Genomic DNA, 17,971 nt, shown 5'->3' with positions numbered 1-17,971 from the left:
CACACTGTTCCTCTGTGAACGAAGGAAAAAGCAAAAGGAAGTAGCAAAACAAGGGCGTCCGCGTGACGCCGGCCACCAACAAGGCGCGTTCAGTTCTTAAACAGACCTTAAACTGTTCGGTGGCGCTGTATGGACGTGGTGTAGGTCAGACAAGGCTGGCGTTCTGGTCCTCTCAGACAGCGAGGCGTCCCGTTAGACACCACAGCAGTCAGGACGCGCCACTTAAACCCTTGGTTTGGCTATGCGACCTACAGAACTACATGTAAGTATACTGTGACCTAAATTGTGAGCATTCAGAGTGACACCTCTCGCCGAAGAACGTTCAAAATGCAGAACTTGGCGTTATGGACTTTACAACGAAAACTTTGCTGTTTCTAACAAACTTGGTGCTATTGTTAGATCCAAGGATTCCGCTTCCTTCTTAGAATAAAGAGGGACCTTATTGTGAGAAGGTTGCTTCCAAAATTGTCTAACGTCTCAAGAAAGAAAGTCAGACAGGTAAGCAGCAGTTGCAAATGACCGGAGGGAGAATAAAGCACGTGTGTCCGACTGCGTTATCAATACAAACAGTGCCTACTGAACCCCGGTGTTTTCTCTGTAAGCAAGTAAAGGATGTGGACAGAGATGACTTTCTTCTGCAGGGCAAGACCCCACTCCGACATACCTGGTGGTGAGCCATACTAGAACGGTGCACACCTATAAAAGGAAAGGTCGTGGGAAGGACTTATTTTAAGGTGACCATGACACCTGAGCGGGACAGGTGACACCTTTTGGCAAGCCGCTGCGGTGGTGTTTGGAAGACGATACAGGTCGGCGCGGGTTTATTTTGGCACCTGGAGCCACCTCGGAAAACACAGGGAATCTCTTCTGGTTGTTCGCGATGGTAACTTGCAGGTGAAGACGCGACGGGACGTAGTTTGCAAGACCTTATAACGCAGCCAATATCCTCACCGACTTCATCACACCTCGATGAAGGTAGTATGTTAAAAAGAACTCTTCTCACAAAGGACGAAGCGACGAGGGATACGTCGATAGCTCCTTCCACGATGTACCAAGTACAGACGTTGTTGTTGCAACAAAGCAAGGCAGTCACGCGCACTTACAACTATATACGCATTAATGAAATACCAGCACTACTAGTCTGGATACCATCTCGGCTAGTTTATACTTGGTGGCAAAGACGCATCAACAATCCAAAATTTCCGTGTGTACTAGTACAACTGTACCTTGTAGGAGACATACATAAAGTAAACTAATATAATTGCAATCCTGTAGGTGTGTAATGTGTTGGGAGAGACAGACTCGCACGCGTTTTCCGTGCCGTGAAGTAAGATCATGGAGGTTAGATCACACGTGTCAGTGGAGGCGCCAGGGGTGTGGTACCGGCTGAGTCGTAATTGTCACTGTCACAAATCAGACATGACTTTGAACTTGATGTTTATGTTCGCTCGGCGGGACCCACGGGCGCCGAGAGGCTGTGATGACGAATGTCGGACTGGGCTCTCGGCCAAGATGCAGGGGTAAGCACCGGGGAAAACGAAGCCGCGGTGAGCGCGATAGAAGGAGATGACAACTGACAAATATAGGAAATTATTCATTTGTTGTTCTTTCTTTTCTGGTGTCTGTTAGGCGTTTCCCGTATTAGGCGTAATCTGTCAGAAACCCCGGGCAGTCTGAAAACGTCATGATCTCCCCTCCCAACATCTGCTTGGAGATCATCTAGTTCGTCTGGAGACGGGCGAAGAACTTTACGAACTGTCTGCCTGGTGGCGCTGCCGGTCGAGCGGTAATTCATAGTCGTCTTCAACATACCTTTCTCGGGACTGAATAAATAGATTGGTCAAAATAAGGGCTACATTAACCTTCCGGTGAACAACAACGACCCCTGCTGAATTGTGTGGAGTAATATGGTCAGATTCGCAATTTTGATATTCATACCTGAAACGTCTTGTGTTGACACCCACCCTGCCCTCTACCAAACTTCATTGATGATTGTACTAAGATCGCGACGAGTTGCTGTTCTGTCTTGAAACATATACTAGTATATGCCCCAAATCTGCTTTATTGAATGGCAAGTAAGTAACTATATGGAGAACTGACTGCTTATAGTTCTTTGGTCATTAGTTTTCGGATCGATTCGGATAATTCGATCGAATAGTTTACAAGACGACGTTGTTCCTGTACACATGTCTGCTACAAATAAAATCTGACTGGACTGGAAATGTGTCAAGGTCAATATGTTTCCCTTCCGAATTACAAGATGGCGCACGTTCTAACAGTCAGTACGTCTTGCGTGACACCTCAAGTTCCCCGAGTCTGGGTTTGTTTAGGACTGGGTCTGACGTGGGACGAACGGAATTTTCCCACAGTAATCCCAGAGAAATTGATATGTATATTGTTTATACATCTTTACAGGAAAAAAATGTCGCGCCATTTTGGTATGTCTCAAGTTTATTGTTGTGTGAATGTAGAAAGGATGTACCAGAAAGGGCAGGAAAGGGTGCGCAAAGGACGAAAATGAAGAAAAAAATCCTGCCTCAGCTAGACGAACTAGTATTGTAGCCTTAGAATAAAACGATAACTGTACAAAATTGAGCACCACAACAACCGTTACGCCAACGCACGGAAATCTCGAAGTTCGCGTCAGGTCACATTCCGCACTTGCGATAATGTGAATTTCTACTTCTACTCTAAGATCGCACATGTGGGGGTAAGATCACACTTGTCATAGATCATGTCACGGTGTTCAGCCAGAAACTCTGTACAACAAACAAACCAGAGAAGAAGAGCACATTTTGTCTCAACCATCTCTCTACGCAGACGCTCCCTTCGTCGCGTTTTTTTTTAAAGATTTGCACTGACGCCCAAAATGAGAGTAAAAGCGACTTGTGTGGCCGGAAAAACCGACAGTGTGCAGACCGCGGACAAAGCAAATTCAAGGGCGATTGTACAAAATCAAACACTTGAAGGTAGAGAATGACCAAGGTATTTCCGGCAGTTTCCGGGATAGACACGCATGATTCAACACACCGGCATACAGGTGCTTTTCAGACAATAAACACCTGCAATGTTGTCAATAGCAGCGTAAAAAAGACAGGTCAAAGTAAAACTCCAAGCAGATAGGCGGTGTTCGATCTTTTTTTCAATCCTTTTACTTTATTCTCTATGTTTGTAACCGGAGAGAACAATAACCACCTGAAAGACGTAGGAAAACCAGTCCAAATCACTTGAAGATTGCATCCAATGTAGTTTTTATCAAAACTTGGCTGTACCACAGACATACATACATACATACTACGGCATTATACCAGCATGTTGCTATTTAAGTCTAATGACTGGGTGGCGCAAGTTCCGATCTGACCCACACCTTGTTTAAACCAATACACGACAATTAATATTACATTAAGCTACTTAACCCGCCCACACAACGGACGGCAGTGCTCGCCCATGGCCTACAGAGTCTGAAGTTCACACGGCGCTTGTGAAGGTACCCTAAACAGTCCGAAGTCGCGCTGCGGTAACCGGGTGGGTTCTGTCAGCACACCGGTTCACACGGCCTGGTCGTGACGTCACCTTAATGCGCCACTCAGAGGTCAATCCCAAGTATTTCCTCTCAAGACAAAAGTGGGCTGGCAAACGCCCGCTGAAAGATCCCGCGGTGCTTGAGACTCTTTAGTCTTGACCTATTTCCACTTGATCGCCCCCTCTTTATGTAAACGTGACTTAGAATTCCACAGCGAGCTCGGAACAAAACGTTTAACTTCCCGTCGCCCGGACGCGCGGTCGGCAGCGCTGCGAGGGAATCAGTGGCCCATTAGGTTCCAATTTCTTCTCCGGCTTAGGAGATATCCGAACTGTTTACTTACTGTCTTCTCTAGCTAGGAATATGCAGTCGGCCTCAAGTGTCGTTGAGAGGGTGACTGTAGCGCAAGAGAAGGCACAGTGGAGTTAGGGGACACTCAAGTGGCCAGAACAGTCCGCCAACAGCCAAGGCTTCACAGACGTTCCGGCTGAGTTAGCATTTAAATGACAGAAGGCGGATTGTCACTTTTTGCCGCAGGACACGGAAAATCCCTCGGACAGTCAATTAATTTGTGGTGATAATGACCGTGTTGTCTTGTTGATCCCTCTTCACGCCTATTCAGAGTGCCGCCTTTTCTCTTCTGTAGTCCGGTAAACGCGGACGATTGAGAACATGAATCTGCATGTGTATTAGGGCTGTGGTTCGGCCAATCACAACCCCGGGCTCCTGCCGCACAAAGGCATTTAGTCTCGGGTGCCCATCTGCTTCGGGTTCGATACCGACAGCGTCAGGGCGACAACAGAAGACTGGAGCGGCCGTTCTCTGCCCAGTGGTGGTGAAAAACTGTGGAATCTGTCGTCGCGAGAGGGTTTCCAGCCAGCCGAGTCGGTGCTGGGCAGGTTTACGAGGGAGTGCTTGTGACGTCGGCCGAGTGCAATAGTAGAGAGCTTGCCAGGGACGAGGATGGGGCTGTTAGCGCGGGCGCTACTGCTCTTCTGTCTCCTGGAGGTAGTCGTGTCGCAGAGAGACAGAACCAGCATACGGGTGAGTGTGTGGCACACGTACTATCTGATCCTGGTAGTGATTGTTATTTGCTTGAGGGCTAGGTGTAGAAAAATCCGTCCATGCTGTCCTCCCTACCTGCCGGCCCCCTACCGCAGACCGGGGCCATGTGTTCTTGTAGTAGCCGTTATCAAAAACCCGGTCTCTTTAACTGTGCCTCATCTGCGAATTGAAATATGTGCACGAGATCCCAGAAGGAAAATATTTACCAGTAAACAGGCGAAGCACACGGGGCAGGCTGCCGAGTTGTGCGCGAACACGGCAGCCCCCGGACGGGAGGAGTTTTATCATGATCCGCCTTATCGGGCCCAACGATCGGAACCGATCGATGATGATTTTCGCACCTCGTATCGGCCATTTTCACACGGCGATATCGGCCGCCAACAGCACGGCTCAAATCGGCTGCGATACCGTTTATTTGTCCCGTCCCTCCGATGTTTACCCACAGCGGCTGATACGCGAACGCAGAGTTTATTCTAAGGTCTCTCAGCGGCTCCAGTCGCCCTTCGCCAAGGTCCCGCTTTTCGGGTCGACAAGATCTTGTGTCGGACGTTCCCAGACGCACTGCCACAGAATGGACCACATTTCTCGCCTTGTTTTCCCACAGTCCCATGAATTGTATCCCGTATAGGGGGTCTCTATGTAGTTATATCGACTAATGGTATTTAGGTAACGTAATTGTGTTAATATGTATGGAAGGAGCATAGCCATGACATTATCCCTCTAAGACATCTACATCTTGACAGGCAGGGGTGTTTTATACAGCATTACTGGTGCTGTGGACATAATTGTTCTGCTACCCGCATCTCGGCTGGGATGGGGGTCTGGAGAGTATTTAGTTCATTGGCCCGGAAAGGGTAATGCAAGGAGTCACAAGTCCAGTTCTTTAGATCAGTGCAGGGTGTGTATACGGTCGGTCCTGTCGTTGTGGGAAGAGTACTGCGGCTCTTCTCCGCAACGGAACACACAAAACAATAGCAAGAATTGGGCTCAATCAATCACGGCTCCCCAGCTTTTCAGATGTGCTCCCGAGCTGACATGAATTATTTATCGGGGTGACCGCAAGGACTTGCGAACCGTGCGCTGGCTTCGGTTCCAGTGTTCAGACGACAGCTAGGTTTTGTCAGGAGTGCAGGGGTCTGCTACAAGGTACATCAATTATGGAACGGGACGTGGTCTAGCATACAAATCCGACGGTCTTATCTCACCGAGAACCGCAGTGTTGGTTTATTTTTCTCGTCCGTAGCCACCCATACCCCGTCAAACGGTGGAAGGACTTGCCTTTTTAACCTCCCCAACAGCGGTAAGATACCCGATCCTATTCAGCAACCTTCGGCTTGATACTCGGATGAAGCCTTGTTGGGAAAGCTAAGCCGGGGTGGTGAAAGCGAGTCCGCCGCTCAGGTACAGGATCCGCTGCCCCCAGCAGTGTGAGTTCAGGTGGTGTCTGTTTGGTTAGATAAACCATACAAACAGTGCCATGCGGCTCGGGCGGATCAGGCAGCACCACCTGGACCCGGCCTACACGTGTGTCCTCACTATTCCTCATTTCCGACTTATCAATGTCAAAATTATCGCGGCTCTGATTTCCATGTTGGTGTGCTCAGTCCTTGCGTGCGCCTTGCACATTGCGCCTGTGCCTCGGCCAAAAAAGAGACGACAGTTCGTGAACAAAACAGTACTCATGTAAATATTTCAATACACACTGATCCTGAATTGTTGTGTTTCTATGTGTATCTCCGGAGATAACGAACAGAGAAGTGTGTATTGGTAATCTTTTATCTGCTATAATTGAGTGGCCGAGGGTGCTTACAAGAGTCCTTTGTGTGTGCGTGTAAGAAACACAAGCACGTAGCAATGTACGGTAAGTGCGTGGTCCTTTCAGAGCCAAGGATTCAAAAGGGCACTATTTACTAAATGTGAAAGAGAAACTGTATCTATTGTCAGTATAAACTAGAGTCAATACACATCTTTGTGGTGTGCGCTCGCCTCGCACATTGGCGTACTTTGAGCTGGAGTGGTCGAACGGAAGGCCTGCCCCTCCATAGGCGACGAGCGATCGCTGACAAACCTGTTAGCACAGGGCTGATGAGACAGATAAGCTCCCGCTCCGAGAGGGTTCACTTTTCACGTAAAATAAACACGTCTCTGGAAGCGAGGTTCGATTTCTGCCTGGAGAACGGAACCTCGCTCTTGAGTCCTGCCTCTCAGTCCGGCGGCTCCTCTGTCGGCGTCCGTCCTCATGCCTTCCATCTACCCGACCGACCTCTTCATCCAAACGAATAGAAAGCACATCAAAAAGAGTTTCCTATTTGTCCAGGGCATCAGATTCAATGCATATTCGTGAGACAGCCACACCGCAGCGAGAAGAGGCTTTGGCGATGTGTTTGTCTGTAATCGGATTAATCCTACTCACAAGCCCCTATTCCACGGCATTAGGAGGTAGTGGAGGTTAACATTACAAGGGGATCAAAACACTTCCTAATTTTCTCAGCTGTGGACACGCTAGGACCTGAATATTGTATAAGTTTGCAAACCCATTGTGAAGAGCAATATCCTCTTGTATAGAGAAACTAGAAAGGACCGTATAAGATGACGGTGCCATCGTTTCTCGCGCAACACATATCTCTGAATGTGTATCCATCTTTAACACATAAATTGCCAATGTCATTGTTTCTAATATTCTTAAAGATAACCTTGCATTAGTACCGATTCAAGTCAAGTCTACAAACTCATTTCGAAATGCATGGTGAATGAATTATGGATTAAAAAATGACATGGCCCCTTTAAATTTTGAAAGTCAGTCTCTGAATTTCGACGTTATTTACCTTTCGTAATAGGAATCCCCATTTATTCTAATTTGTTCCAAGTGAATATACGGTAAAGGTGTACATGTCATTCGGATACTCATCATATCATTTGTTATATCATGACAAATATATAGATAGTCAGAATATTGGTATCTATTAGAGGCCCAACTGCTTGTCAAACTTTGCTTCAGACAAACTCCTTGTTGACCGTGGGCTGACTGAGCTTACCCGGGGTTTATTTTAGACTCACTCGCCGCTCCGTCCCGCGGGAAGTACGGGTGAAATAAGTCAAGCAGACTGATCCTCCGAGTGAACACAAGTCAAGAGGGTTGATAACGGGAGTGTTTGGACGTGTCAGGTAGAGATGACGTCCTGGCGTGCACACGTCAGGGGGACGTCACTCACGGGGGTAGTGTTCCCAGCTGGGCTGACGGCTGGGGTCTCAGGTCCTTGTCACATGGATGTCGTACGAGAAGACATTCTTGGGAAAGTCTGTCGTGGACAAGTCGTACAAAATTCATTTCTCACCTGTCTTGTGACAGAAAAATTCGTCGTAGATCATTGTCAGAAAACGTACGACGAACGGGACAGAACTTTTACATGTAACGTAAGATAATCGGCTTATCGGACGTAAGGTGTTTTAGATTGGATACCACAGAACTGACTGCCCTTTCTTTGAGATAGGGGGTTTGGAAATAAGAAGTGTCTGTGTATACATCATGCGAACGTTTCCCTTTCAGGCGTACTTCAGTTTTCTGTGGTTGACCTGATGTGCGACTCATGTGAAAGGGGCTGTTGCTTTTCACGTTACTTGGACGGTACAGACACATTCGCAATGAATGACTGACCTCTACTGCATTATTCATCATATTCATATATCATAATATTCATATGATCAGTTCTGTATTTGTCCATTTATTCTTATTTTCCTTCCCTGCGCAGCATCTACTGATCGGAGACTCGGATGAGCGTCAGGAGTGCGATTACGACTGTACGCTGGAGATGAAGAGAACGGTTTGCGGCACTGACGGCAGGACGTACAACTCTCGCTGTGAGATGCAGCGGGCGAGATGTCAGACTGGGAGGAGCATCGAGGCGCAGCACAGGGGGAAGTGCAAAGGTACCCACATTCCCACGGGAAATTTACGATGCACGACGGGAAAACTTGAAATCGCCATTTTGCTTCCCTGGAGTGGCGATAATAATAATAGTTTATTGCAAATTCATGCCCGTAGGCTAATTGCATGTTGACAACAATGTCAAAATACAAATGTAAGGTAAAACAAAGGTATACATGAATACAAAATCATTTTATATTGCTATTCTACAGTAAGTTTCTATATCTACGGTACTAATGCGGGGTTTGATTTCTTCTCTGAAAGCAGTGGAAAGTAAAAAGTCCCACACTTTCAATGATGAGTGGGTTGGAAGATTTTAAAAGGAATATGAGTTTCTGTGTATTTCTTAATTTAGAAAAGTTTTTGGAGATTTCGGATACTTTCGTGAATAATCTGTTTCTTTCGGTTTCAAATTCGGGACATTCGCATATAAAATGTATTTCATTTTCCACTGCTTATTACTCATACATTTGGAATACCGACAACCCTAATATAGACGTTAGACAGACATGTGCACTGTTAAGAAGAAGATTAGAAGATATGTATTTTCAAACATTCTTTCATAACCTGTTGAAAGATGAAGGAAAACTAAGATTTTACAAAAACGTAAAAACGATCTACGACATGGAAAATTATCTGTATCATAATGACTTTGACCAACGTGCGGCAATATGTAAGATAAGAATCAGCGCGCACCCATTAGAAATAGAGAAAGGGAGATACAAAAAGCTACCTCTATCTGTGTCCAATAAGGAAGTGGCTATTGACAGGATGATCCTGTCAGCAGTAGAAAAATTGCAGGACGATCCTGTCAGCTGTGCAAATTTTTCTACTGCTGACAGGATCATCCTGTCAATAGCCTCAGGCATATAATAATGTCACACATTGTAACATTGCACGAAAAGTTGCTTGGTAAATAAGACTAACACTGTGGTAATAGTTGAGCTGGTTCTAACACAAATAGAACTAGTAGTCGTAGACTCATTGGATTTTCGATCAGATCTCCTGTCTTATTCATGATAATTGACCCGATTACTCGGGATACGTGGTCTATGAACACGGGGGATCATACGTCTAAACTAACATGAAAGTAGAAAAAGATTATGGACACGTTGTCAAGCAGTGGAGCAAATGTGTCAGGTAGCCTATGACGTCCCCCGTCCCTGTTCAGGGATGGTCGAAGCCTGTCTAAGGGCCCTGATGTCGCTTGTTTCACCCCTCCCTTGCAATTGTTCCAGACGTGGGGCGGTGCCACCGGGAGCGGTCTCACGCCCAGGAGCTGGACCGGCGGCCCATGGTCGGCATCTTCATCCCGGAGTGTAACGAGGACGGCAGCTACGCCGAGGTGCAGTGCCACACGTCCACCGGCTACTGCTGGTGCGTCACCCGCGAGGGGAAGCCCGTGCCCAATTCGTCCGTTCGGTACCAAAAGCCTACGTGCTCAGGTATGGGACAAGGCACATTCGAGGAGTTCAAGGAACCGCGGCAAGGTGGGGTTCTGTACGTCTTAACGGTTAGGAGGAGGCGGAAGGAGTACAAATTCACCGGCCGCGGGAGGCGGTCATACTCCGGTCTTCTTCCTTACATCATAGGCTACGGTCACTGACCTTCGGGCATGACTTTGTTGTTGTATTTTGTATCCTTTATTTATTTGTTTACACTTGCATTTGGACACATTGAGGGTGCTCAATGGCAAGTACGTTCATTTTCTCTGTAACGTTGATATGAACTTGCAATGTATGGAAAGAGATCGGTATGGCGTTACGCTCTTGATCGACGGTCTGCTACTGCCATTGATTCACACTCGCTGTCTTTGGCGATTCCACGTGACTGTGTGTCACTGATATTTTGTCTGTACAAGATTTTCGGTGACAGTTGATTGGCACTTTTCTGCTCTTCTATCTAGGTCGAGACGGAAGACAAAGACGCCCAACGGGTGGACGGAAACGATCTAAAGGTACAAAGAAAAAGAAGATACCCTTCTTTCTGTGGCATGCATGCAGATACATTATCATTTTGGTAATAACTCGATGGTGATGTATAATATATAGAATACTTCATTAATGCATCGTTGATATCTTGACAGAATAGTTGACTTAGTGATATACATGTAGTTTATGTACAGTACAGTGTAAACCTGTCTGCCTAGGATGAACACATTTCATTATACATTTGCTCATTGGACCCAGTGAATAAAATGGTGGTACAGATTGTGTATGTTGTGACATGATGTACTACGCATGTAATTATATACTTCGTGCATGCAACTAATATGTGATATTCATTTTCCCACCATTTCTGTGCAACATTGGACAGAACCTTGGATATGTACATGAGATATGTGCCAGAAACTCACTCCACCATACTGACATTATACAGAACAAACCGTTCCTGTGTCTCCCTCAGGATGTGGCACGGACGAGCGCGGGGAGTTCAACGACAACCTGATCGACTATTTCGAGTCGGAGTATAACCGCCTGCCCACTCCGCTGCCCGGCGCCTCGGCACTGGACATCCTCCCCTTCCCCACGCAGCAGGCCCCGCTCACCCTGGACTCCTCCGCCTCCAAGGAGCGCCGCGTTCTGGACTGGAAATTCAGCCAGTTGGACTCAGACAACGACGGCGAGCTGGACAGAAAGGAGCTGAAATTACTCCGGAGAACGGTGAAGAAAGCGGTGAGACCGCGGGCTTGCGCCAGAACCTTTACTAAATATTGCGACATGGACAAGAGTAAAAAGGTGTCCAAGAAAGAGTGGTCGGTCTGTCTAGGAGTCCCTGATAGTAAGTATTTATTCACGTTGTATTATCGAATTCTGTCGTCATTTCATCCTTGAATTTGTCACATTTCTTGTCGATTTCTTTGTCGTTTTGTTGATTTTCTACCTTTTAGTTGTGCATGGGATTTTAGATTTTTCATTGTCTTCATTACATTTATGATTTATTTCTATTATTTTTTATCACATTTCTTAATATTCATCTTGGGAACTGGGCAGGGTGATTTTCTTCGGGACAGTGCGAATGATTTTCATTTTGTAGTGAGTTGACTGTTACATTATGAACATTGGCACTGACACTCCAGAAGAAACACCCCTGTCTGTTCTGTAATGATGTAGGGATGGCGTCAAACGTTCGCATGTCTTTGTTAACGGATTGATTACGTTTGGACGATCAGTTGTGTAATCACATAGATTTGCGATAATGATGAAAAAAAACAACATTACAAACGCGTGGTGCGAGAAACCGTGTGTTTGCTCAATGTGAAAGAAATCCACCAGAAATGCCGTTGAAGTAAGACATTCAACCTTTGAACCCATCCACTTGTATCTCTGTCTGAATTCCTCCCTCTGCTTTCTCGACGTTCATAACAAAGTCCGTTCACGGATTAGAAACCGCCAAGTATATTCTTCAGTATATCATTCTTCCTCCCTACCTCATATGGAGAATATTTATGACTTGTTTGTAAGGATAGAAAAGAAATGAGATTGACATTTCGCCATTTCTCTCTGAAAAAAAAGGAAAGAAAGAAAGCAACAGAGTTTGATTTGATTTTATAGTTTCCACAATCACTATCTCCCTCCGTCCTCCCTGTGTTTCTATGCCGGGCCATGTGCAAATGAAATATGTTGAGTCAGCAGGGTAGATACAAATGACACCCGTAATGGTAGTCCCCTTCCATTTGTTCCTGACGCTGAACGCAGAGGAGCACACCACGGCGCCCACACGTGACCTCCAGCCGGCACCACAAGGTAACGGAACGCTCCTGACTTCCCTGTGTATCCCACACAGACATAGCCTGGCGCCCAGCCTTCTTCAGCTCTGTCCGCATGCCAACTGTCGCTACACTGCCAACAACATGAGGTAGCGACCGTTGGGAAGCGGACGCACACTGAACACGGATGGATACCAGGCTAACACAGACGCACACCTACACTTGGAACCGTTTGAGAAGAGGGGATTATTTTCCAACATGTCGGGAGATAGTATCAGAGCCTCGGCACGGGATGCAGGTATCTTGTCTGGAATCGCTTGCGACTGTCCCGATCAATTGACCCGCGAGATGAATCATCATTAAAATACCGAGATAAGGAAATAGACTTTTAACTAAGGAATTCATTGAAAGTGGTCTCCCTAATTCCAAACATACCACGGACGCTGACAGGCCAAACTCACCGTGTTAGGGTCCAGGAGATTTACTGTGACTACGGATACTAAGTTCACAGCCTAGGCGATTTCTGAGTCTCTTGTTTGCGTCCTAAGAGATACGTACAAGTAATCATGAGAGAATTTGTCATCAAACATGGCGATGTATTTTGGCCACGCTTCAAAGTACTAGTAGGAGTGTAGTTTTGCCACCGCCTCCATCATATGTTAGTCATTACGGTAGCGTCTCTCGGCTGCAAGTTTGTGTAACTTTTGGCCGGTAAACAGTTTGTTTTGGGCCAAACCTGTTCGATACATCTTTTGTCGAAAGCAGGCAGGCTTGTTACAACAATGTCTTGAGTACCAACGACGTCCGCTCAGTCACTGACAGGTGAGAAGACGCAGGTACGGAGCACGCGGCAGGGAAGGCCTTGTCTTTCAGAGTAGCTCGCTTTGCCGTAAGAACCTCTCAGCTCGTGTTGATGTCGACATTTAGCCCCGGTAATCACGTTGTTGATTTGCGAATTCCATCCGAACGACGGACGGCTGCAGCAGTCTGCCAACAGCAGACGTTCTGTGCCGGGTAGAGTCGCCTCGGTTAGAGTTCAGTTGAAGAGAAGATTCGGAACTCTGCCAACATAGAGATCGTTTTGCTCAAAACTATCGCGGAGGAATAGGAGGAAGTGAGCAAGTAAAAATAAAGTCGACAACTGCAACTCAATCTCTCTTCTGCCACAGCCGAAGGGGAAAAGTCACTACTACAGTACTGTATCAAACTTAAGCTTAGTACACCAAAACACAATGATGAATACTGTACATACAAAACGTATTCCTCATTATGACATAGTGTTGGTTGTTTTAAAGAGCATGATAAAGTTAAGACATCTTTGTTCACAAACAACGGTTGAGAGAGCCGTTATATCCCAGTTGTGTTTTAAGCATGGTCGGATTTTCACATCCATGTATTTTACACGGCTGACTAAGCTATGGGAGAGAGTGAGTGAGTGAGTGAGTGAGTGAGTGAGTGAGTATTTTACACAAATGGTCGACAAGTCGGACGTACTTTGGTGTTAAGGTTTTCTTTTGTCCCATGTGTTTTAGTACGTAACAGTAAGACGTAGAGAAATCTTGATGACTGCACTATGAACCTGCAGGGGCATGTTTCCACATATACCAATGCTAGTCTTGTCAGCACGCTTCATTCTTGTTGCTCTTCCTCCTCAGTGATGGACCCCGCTGCTCCTGCCCTCTCCAACAAACAGATCACCAAGCGACAGCCAACAGTCACCAACAGAACCGCGGCCGCTTTAGGTGAGAAAAATATCCTTAACTCTCACATGATGAAAAAAATATGAAGCCATAAAAAATTCGCCTTTCGGAAAGGACGTAAATGGGTTAGTGTCCCGTGATCGAGGAGGTGCTTCTATCACCACAACATCCTCATTACTCAGATGGGTACCTACTGGCTGTACGTCAGATGAATATGAATATATATTTTGATAAAAGGGACTGCCCAAGATTTTGTCCTCTTTTCCGCCCTGAAATTAGGAAGTCCCCACCAGATCCCTATCATATCTTTGAAGGCCACATGAAAAGTACAAATTGGCCGAAACGGATGGGCTTAACCCGGCTAACTCCTTTGACAAATCAGGCAATCTATCCTGGCTAATTTGTACGGTATATGCGTCCCGGAGAGGAGTCTGGTGGAGACTAGAAGTGTTGGGCGCCAATTTTCCCCATGATTGCAACGCAAATTGAAGGTATGTGGTCCGAGGTATGCCGAAGTCGACAGGTTTCTCCAGAGGCGCAGTATGGGACCTGTCGAGCCCGCGGTTCCCGCCTCAGCTGTCCTTGATTGTCAGGGACCAGCGAGCCTGTACTTGCCGGAGGAGCGGTGTTTGAATCCTCCTGCCATGAACACAACCCCGACACGTACAGAGAGCACATGTTTGACTCAAGACGAACTTCTGGTGCCCTCTTTGTCACCTCAGGCTCTCAGGTCTGAAGGTATTAGTATGTAACAGTTTCTCATGGATTACGTCGGATTAAGCTATTTGTAGTGGATTATAAAGGCTCACAAGCCAGCTACCTGTATGTACTAATGACTGAACTTTACATTCATCGCAGCCCACACGGATGAAGAAAAGAATTGGGTTTCAGTTTTCCTATTTCAGACTTGAGCATGAGTTTGCTTACTCCGACCCCCACCAGAGCGACAGATTCAACCTACTTGTGGTTACCTTTGAATCTGATTGGCAAATCTACCGCCTTTGGCACGATGTAAATTGGCCTATTTCATACTTCCAAAAACAGAGTAACAAAACTTTTAAGTTCGTCTTTTCCTTTCGCGATAGGCGGGCAGCAGCCAGCAGTTTTGGAGCGTCCCACGGTCAATCTGAAACAGATCTCTCACTTCAACCTGACCGCTGCCCGGAAACCCTGGCGCCCGCCGCTGGATACAACAGTTATTACTGAGAGAGTCGTTATTAGTAACATTTGTGTCGCCACTGCTCCGGGCGCTCGTGTTGAACGCTCCGCAGGTTCTGGCGTCTCCCCGCCCGACCACATCCTCTGTAAACGATGTGCTCAGAAATTGGTTCGGACAGCCCGTAATAATCCGGTACAGATCGGTGTCAAAATCGCATTTCACACTTGGTTGGGCGCGCACGGGAGAGCAAGTCAGGCTCCGTTAGCCTGGAAACACAACTTTGGGTGGGTACCAGGGTGGGTACGGAATTGGAATGGAAACCAAGCACCTTTTTGATCGGAACTTAAATCATGCGATTTGTTTTTCAATTTAGTTAAACACCGCGTTCTTCGGCTTTGTGGGACATTGTAAGTGTTTGTCAATGTGTAGACGGGGTTGTTCCATTCTCGGCAAGATACAAATGCAATGCGGTTTTCAATACCCGTATCCACGACTGTCTGAAGGCAGTCAGGTCGGCCATATGCATGGTAGATGGTGTGAATAATCACAAAACTGGTAGGGCTTTTTGCGTTGAACTTACTGTATGTTATCTACTACTAGTATCACAAGTCTACTGCCAAGTTAAGGGTCTGGACGGTATTATGTAAGTGTCTTTTATATCATCATTCCATCGACATTGAAAGCGACGTTGATGCTAGGTCGGTTTTGGAAACTAGGTGAGGAGCTTCTTATGTGCCGCCGACCTACAGAGTCTTAGACGCCCAAGGGAACGTCTCAAGGATATCTGAAGATGTGGGCAACCGCCCAAGTCTTCGTGTCAAGGAAAATAAATTGTATCTGACAAAATACGGACGGATGATAAAAGATGAAAGAGCTTACCGGGGTGAAGATAGATGGTTTTCACAACAGTAAGGACCTGTAGGCGCTGTAGTCTTGGTGACGTCTGTCACATTTTAGATTTGATTGATGTTATCTAACTCGTATACAATTATCTAAGACGCTAGTTGGTACATAAAGATTGTTCCGAAGGAATGAATCAATTGATAGGACGATCGATCAATCCATGAGATAAATCTACTTCTACCCCTTAATACTATAAGCAAAAGGTATCGCAAAGAATGGAAACATTCCGAGAGAGGGATAAGCCTGTTTCCATACTAACAGCGCTATTTGCTGGCCTGCAGCATATTTCAGCGACGTCAACTGTCATGTACCCACTGTCTCTCCTCCCAACGCGTCTAGTACAACGTCCTTGTTCTACTTCTGACACTGCCCTGACCTGAAATGACCCTTTCCGTTCCTTTTTCCAGTGAAAGGCTGTGAGTTGGACCGCCAGAAGGCCCTGGACGACCAGAGACGGAGTCCGCCGGGCCTGTACATCCCTGAGTGTAACCCGGACGGCAGCTACAAGTCTGAGCAGTGCCACAAGGACACCGGGTACTGCTGGTGCGTGGTCCGGTCCACCGGCCGACCCATCCCGGGGACATCCACCCAGCACAGCATGCCCGACTGCGAGGGCGTCGAGGTGATGATGATGAAACCGGACGTGTCCGACCCAGTGCCCGTGGAGAGGAAACCTGTGACGCCCTTACCACCGAGAGAGTTTAAAGGTATCTTGTCCGATTGCCCTACTAAACAACATGTAGATTGCCCTTAGACGGAAACTTGACGACTATAAATCTGGTATCAGTTAACCGAGTTCTAAAAACCCTTCTAGCACCCAAAGCGACATTGTAAACTGCAGGTGTTGCATGTTTTCCAGGATCGGCAAACTCCTGACGTTTTTACCTGGTTTTGCAAACCCTCACAAGCCTGGAGTTTGCATTGTTTCTTAGCAGGCAGACCCCAGATACTAGTCTATAATCACACTGTCCCTTGTTCTGTTCGCTGTACAACGTACAGCACTTTCCTGTCGCGACATACGAGCAATAAACATGTCCTTAAGTCGTCACGTGACTTGGGACAATCTCAGTCTCCACCAGACACCTCCAGGTGCTAAAGAGCTAGTGGAAATCGGTAAAATACAAGGTTGCCAGAGACGTTAACCAGTATCTAACATATTCCAGTATCTAACAGCCCCCACTAGATAGCTTGAAACAACACTTACAGGTAGATGACTCTTAGATGTGCAAATGTTAGGTGTGGCAGGTAGTTCAGTGTAATATAACCAGCTGCTGTCGCGCCGCATGCCAGGAAGGGCGGTTAAACCGGCTATATAGATACAGATACACAACCTGGGAGGGCGTTACTTCTCTGGCATCTCACCCTACCTTGCCGATTTCTACTCTCAGTCTATCCGCAAGCGAAGGAGCCGTGTTACGCAAAGACGAGACGAGCGCGACCACAACCTGTCGGCCCGGGTGTTTACGGGCGGATGGATCAAATCTACGGAGTTCTGTAAACTGTGTAAATGGGGTCAGCCAGCGACAGGAAAGGTCAGCGGGTGTAAAACCTGAGCCCTGGCTGAAAGACCAGGAACAGAGACGCTGGGTGAACATGTGCACCCTTCACATGGTCCGTTATCTGGGTCCGGCTGGGTTCAAAGCATCGTCAATGTCATTCAATGCCACTAGGAAGAGCGGCCAAGGCCGATAGGGCTATCTAGTGGAAAATGACCGGCGATTAGTTCCAGTTTTACATCGAAAAATTACTATTGAGTTGGTCAAAACAAGAAAGGCAGGTTTGATGTATCCAGGAGATATTGTCAGACTCAGAGTAAAAAAATGCGCCACAGCTTACAATGTCCAGTCCCTAGCACTGTAACAATTCCATGTCACGTACTGGTAGGGTAAGGCATGAGAGTCCGGGATTCGAACTCCTCACCCTCTGGTCCAGAAGCAGGGTCGCTAACCACAGAACTACGCATGTTACCAATATAACACCAACTGAC

General features: G+C 46.8%; 1 protein-coding gene across 7 annotated transcripts in view; it reads left to right on the top strand.

Moving 5' to 3' along the window:
• LOC136433089 (SPARC-related modular calcium-binding protein 1-like) overlaps positions 1 to 17,971 on the top strand; it is a 35,598-nt gene that overhangs the window by 5,180 nt on the left and 12,447 nt on the right. For 2 of the 7 annotated variants that reach the window (XM_066424897.1, XM_066424898.1), the window contains exons 2-8: positions 8,338 to 8,515; positions 9,752 to 10,003; positions 10,420 to 10,470; positions 10,893 to 11,294; positions 12,179 to 12,259; positions 13,878 to 13,964; positions 16,392 to 16,691. In XM_066424897.1, the coding sequence (XP_066280994.1) occupies positions 8,338 to 8,515; positions 9,752 to 10,003; positions 10,420 to 10,470; positions 10,893 to 11,294; positions 12,179 to 12,259; positions 13,878 to 13,964; positions 16,392 to 16,691 (1,351 nt within the window). Of the gene's footprint in view, positions 1 to 3,508; positions 4,568 to 8,337; positions 8,516 to 9,751; positions 10,004 to 10,419; positions 10,471 to 10,892; positions 11,295 to 12,178; positions 12,260 to 13,877; positions 13,965 to 16,391; positions 16,692 to 17,971 lie in introns of those variants that run through there. The other 5 variants (XM_066424900.1, XM_066424902.1, XM_066424899.1 and 2 more) reach the window with 5 other exon arrangements.

This window comes from Branchiostoma lanceolatum, chromosome 4 (assembly GCF_035083965.1).
Source record: "Branchiostoma lanceolatum isolate klBraLanc5 chromosome 4, klBraLanc5.hap2, whole genome shotgun sequence".
Classification (NCBI taxonomy): domain Eukaryota; kingdom Metazoa; phylum Chordata; class Leptocardii; order Amphioxiformes; family Branchiostomatidae; genus Branchiostoma; species Branchiostoma lanceolatum.
Note: the sequence above shows the minus strand (reverse complement) of the source record. Positions and strands in the feature narration are given on the sequence as shown.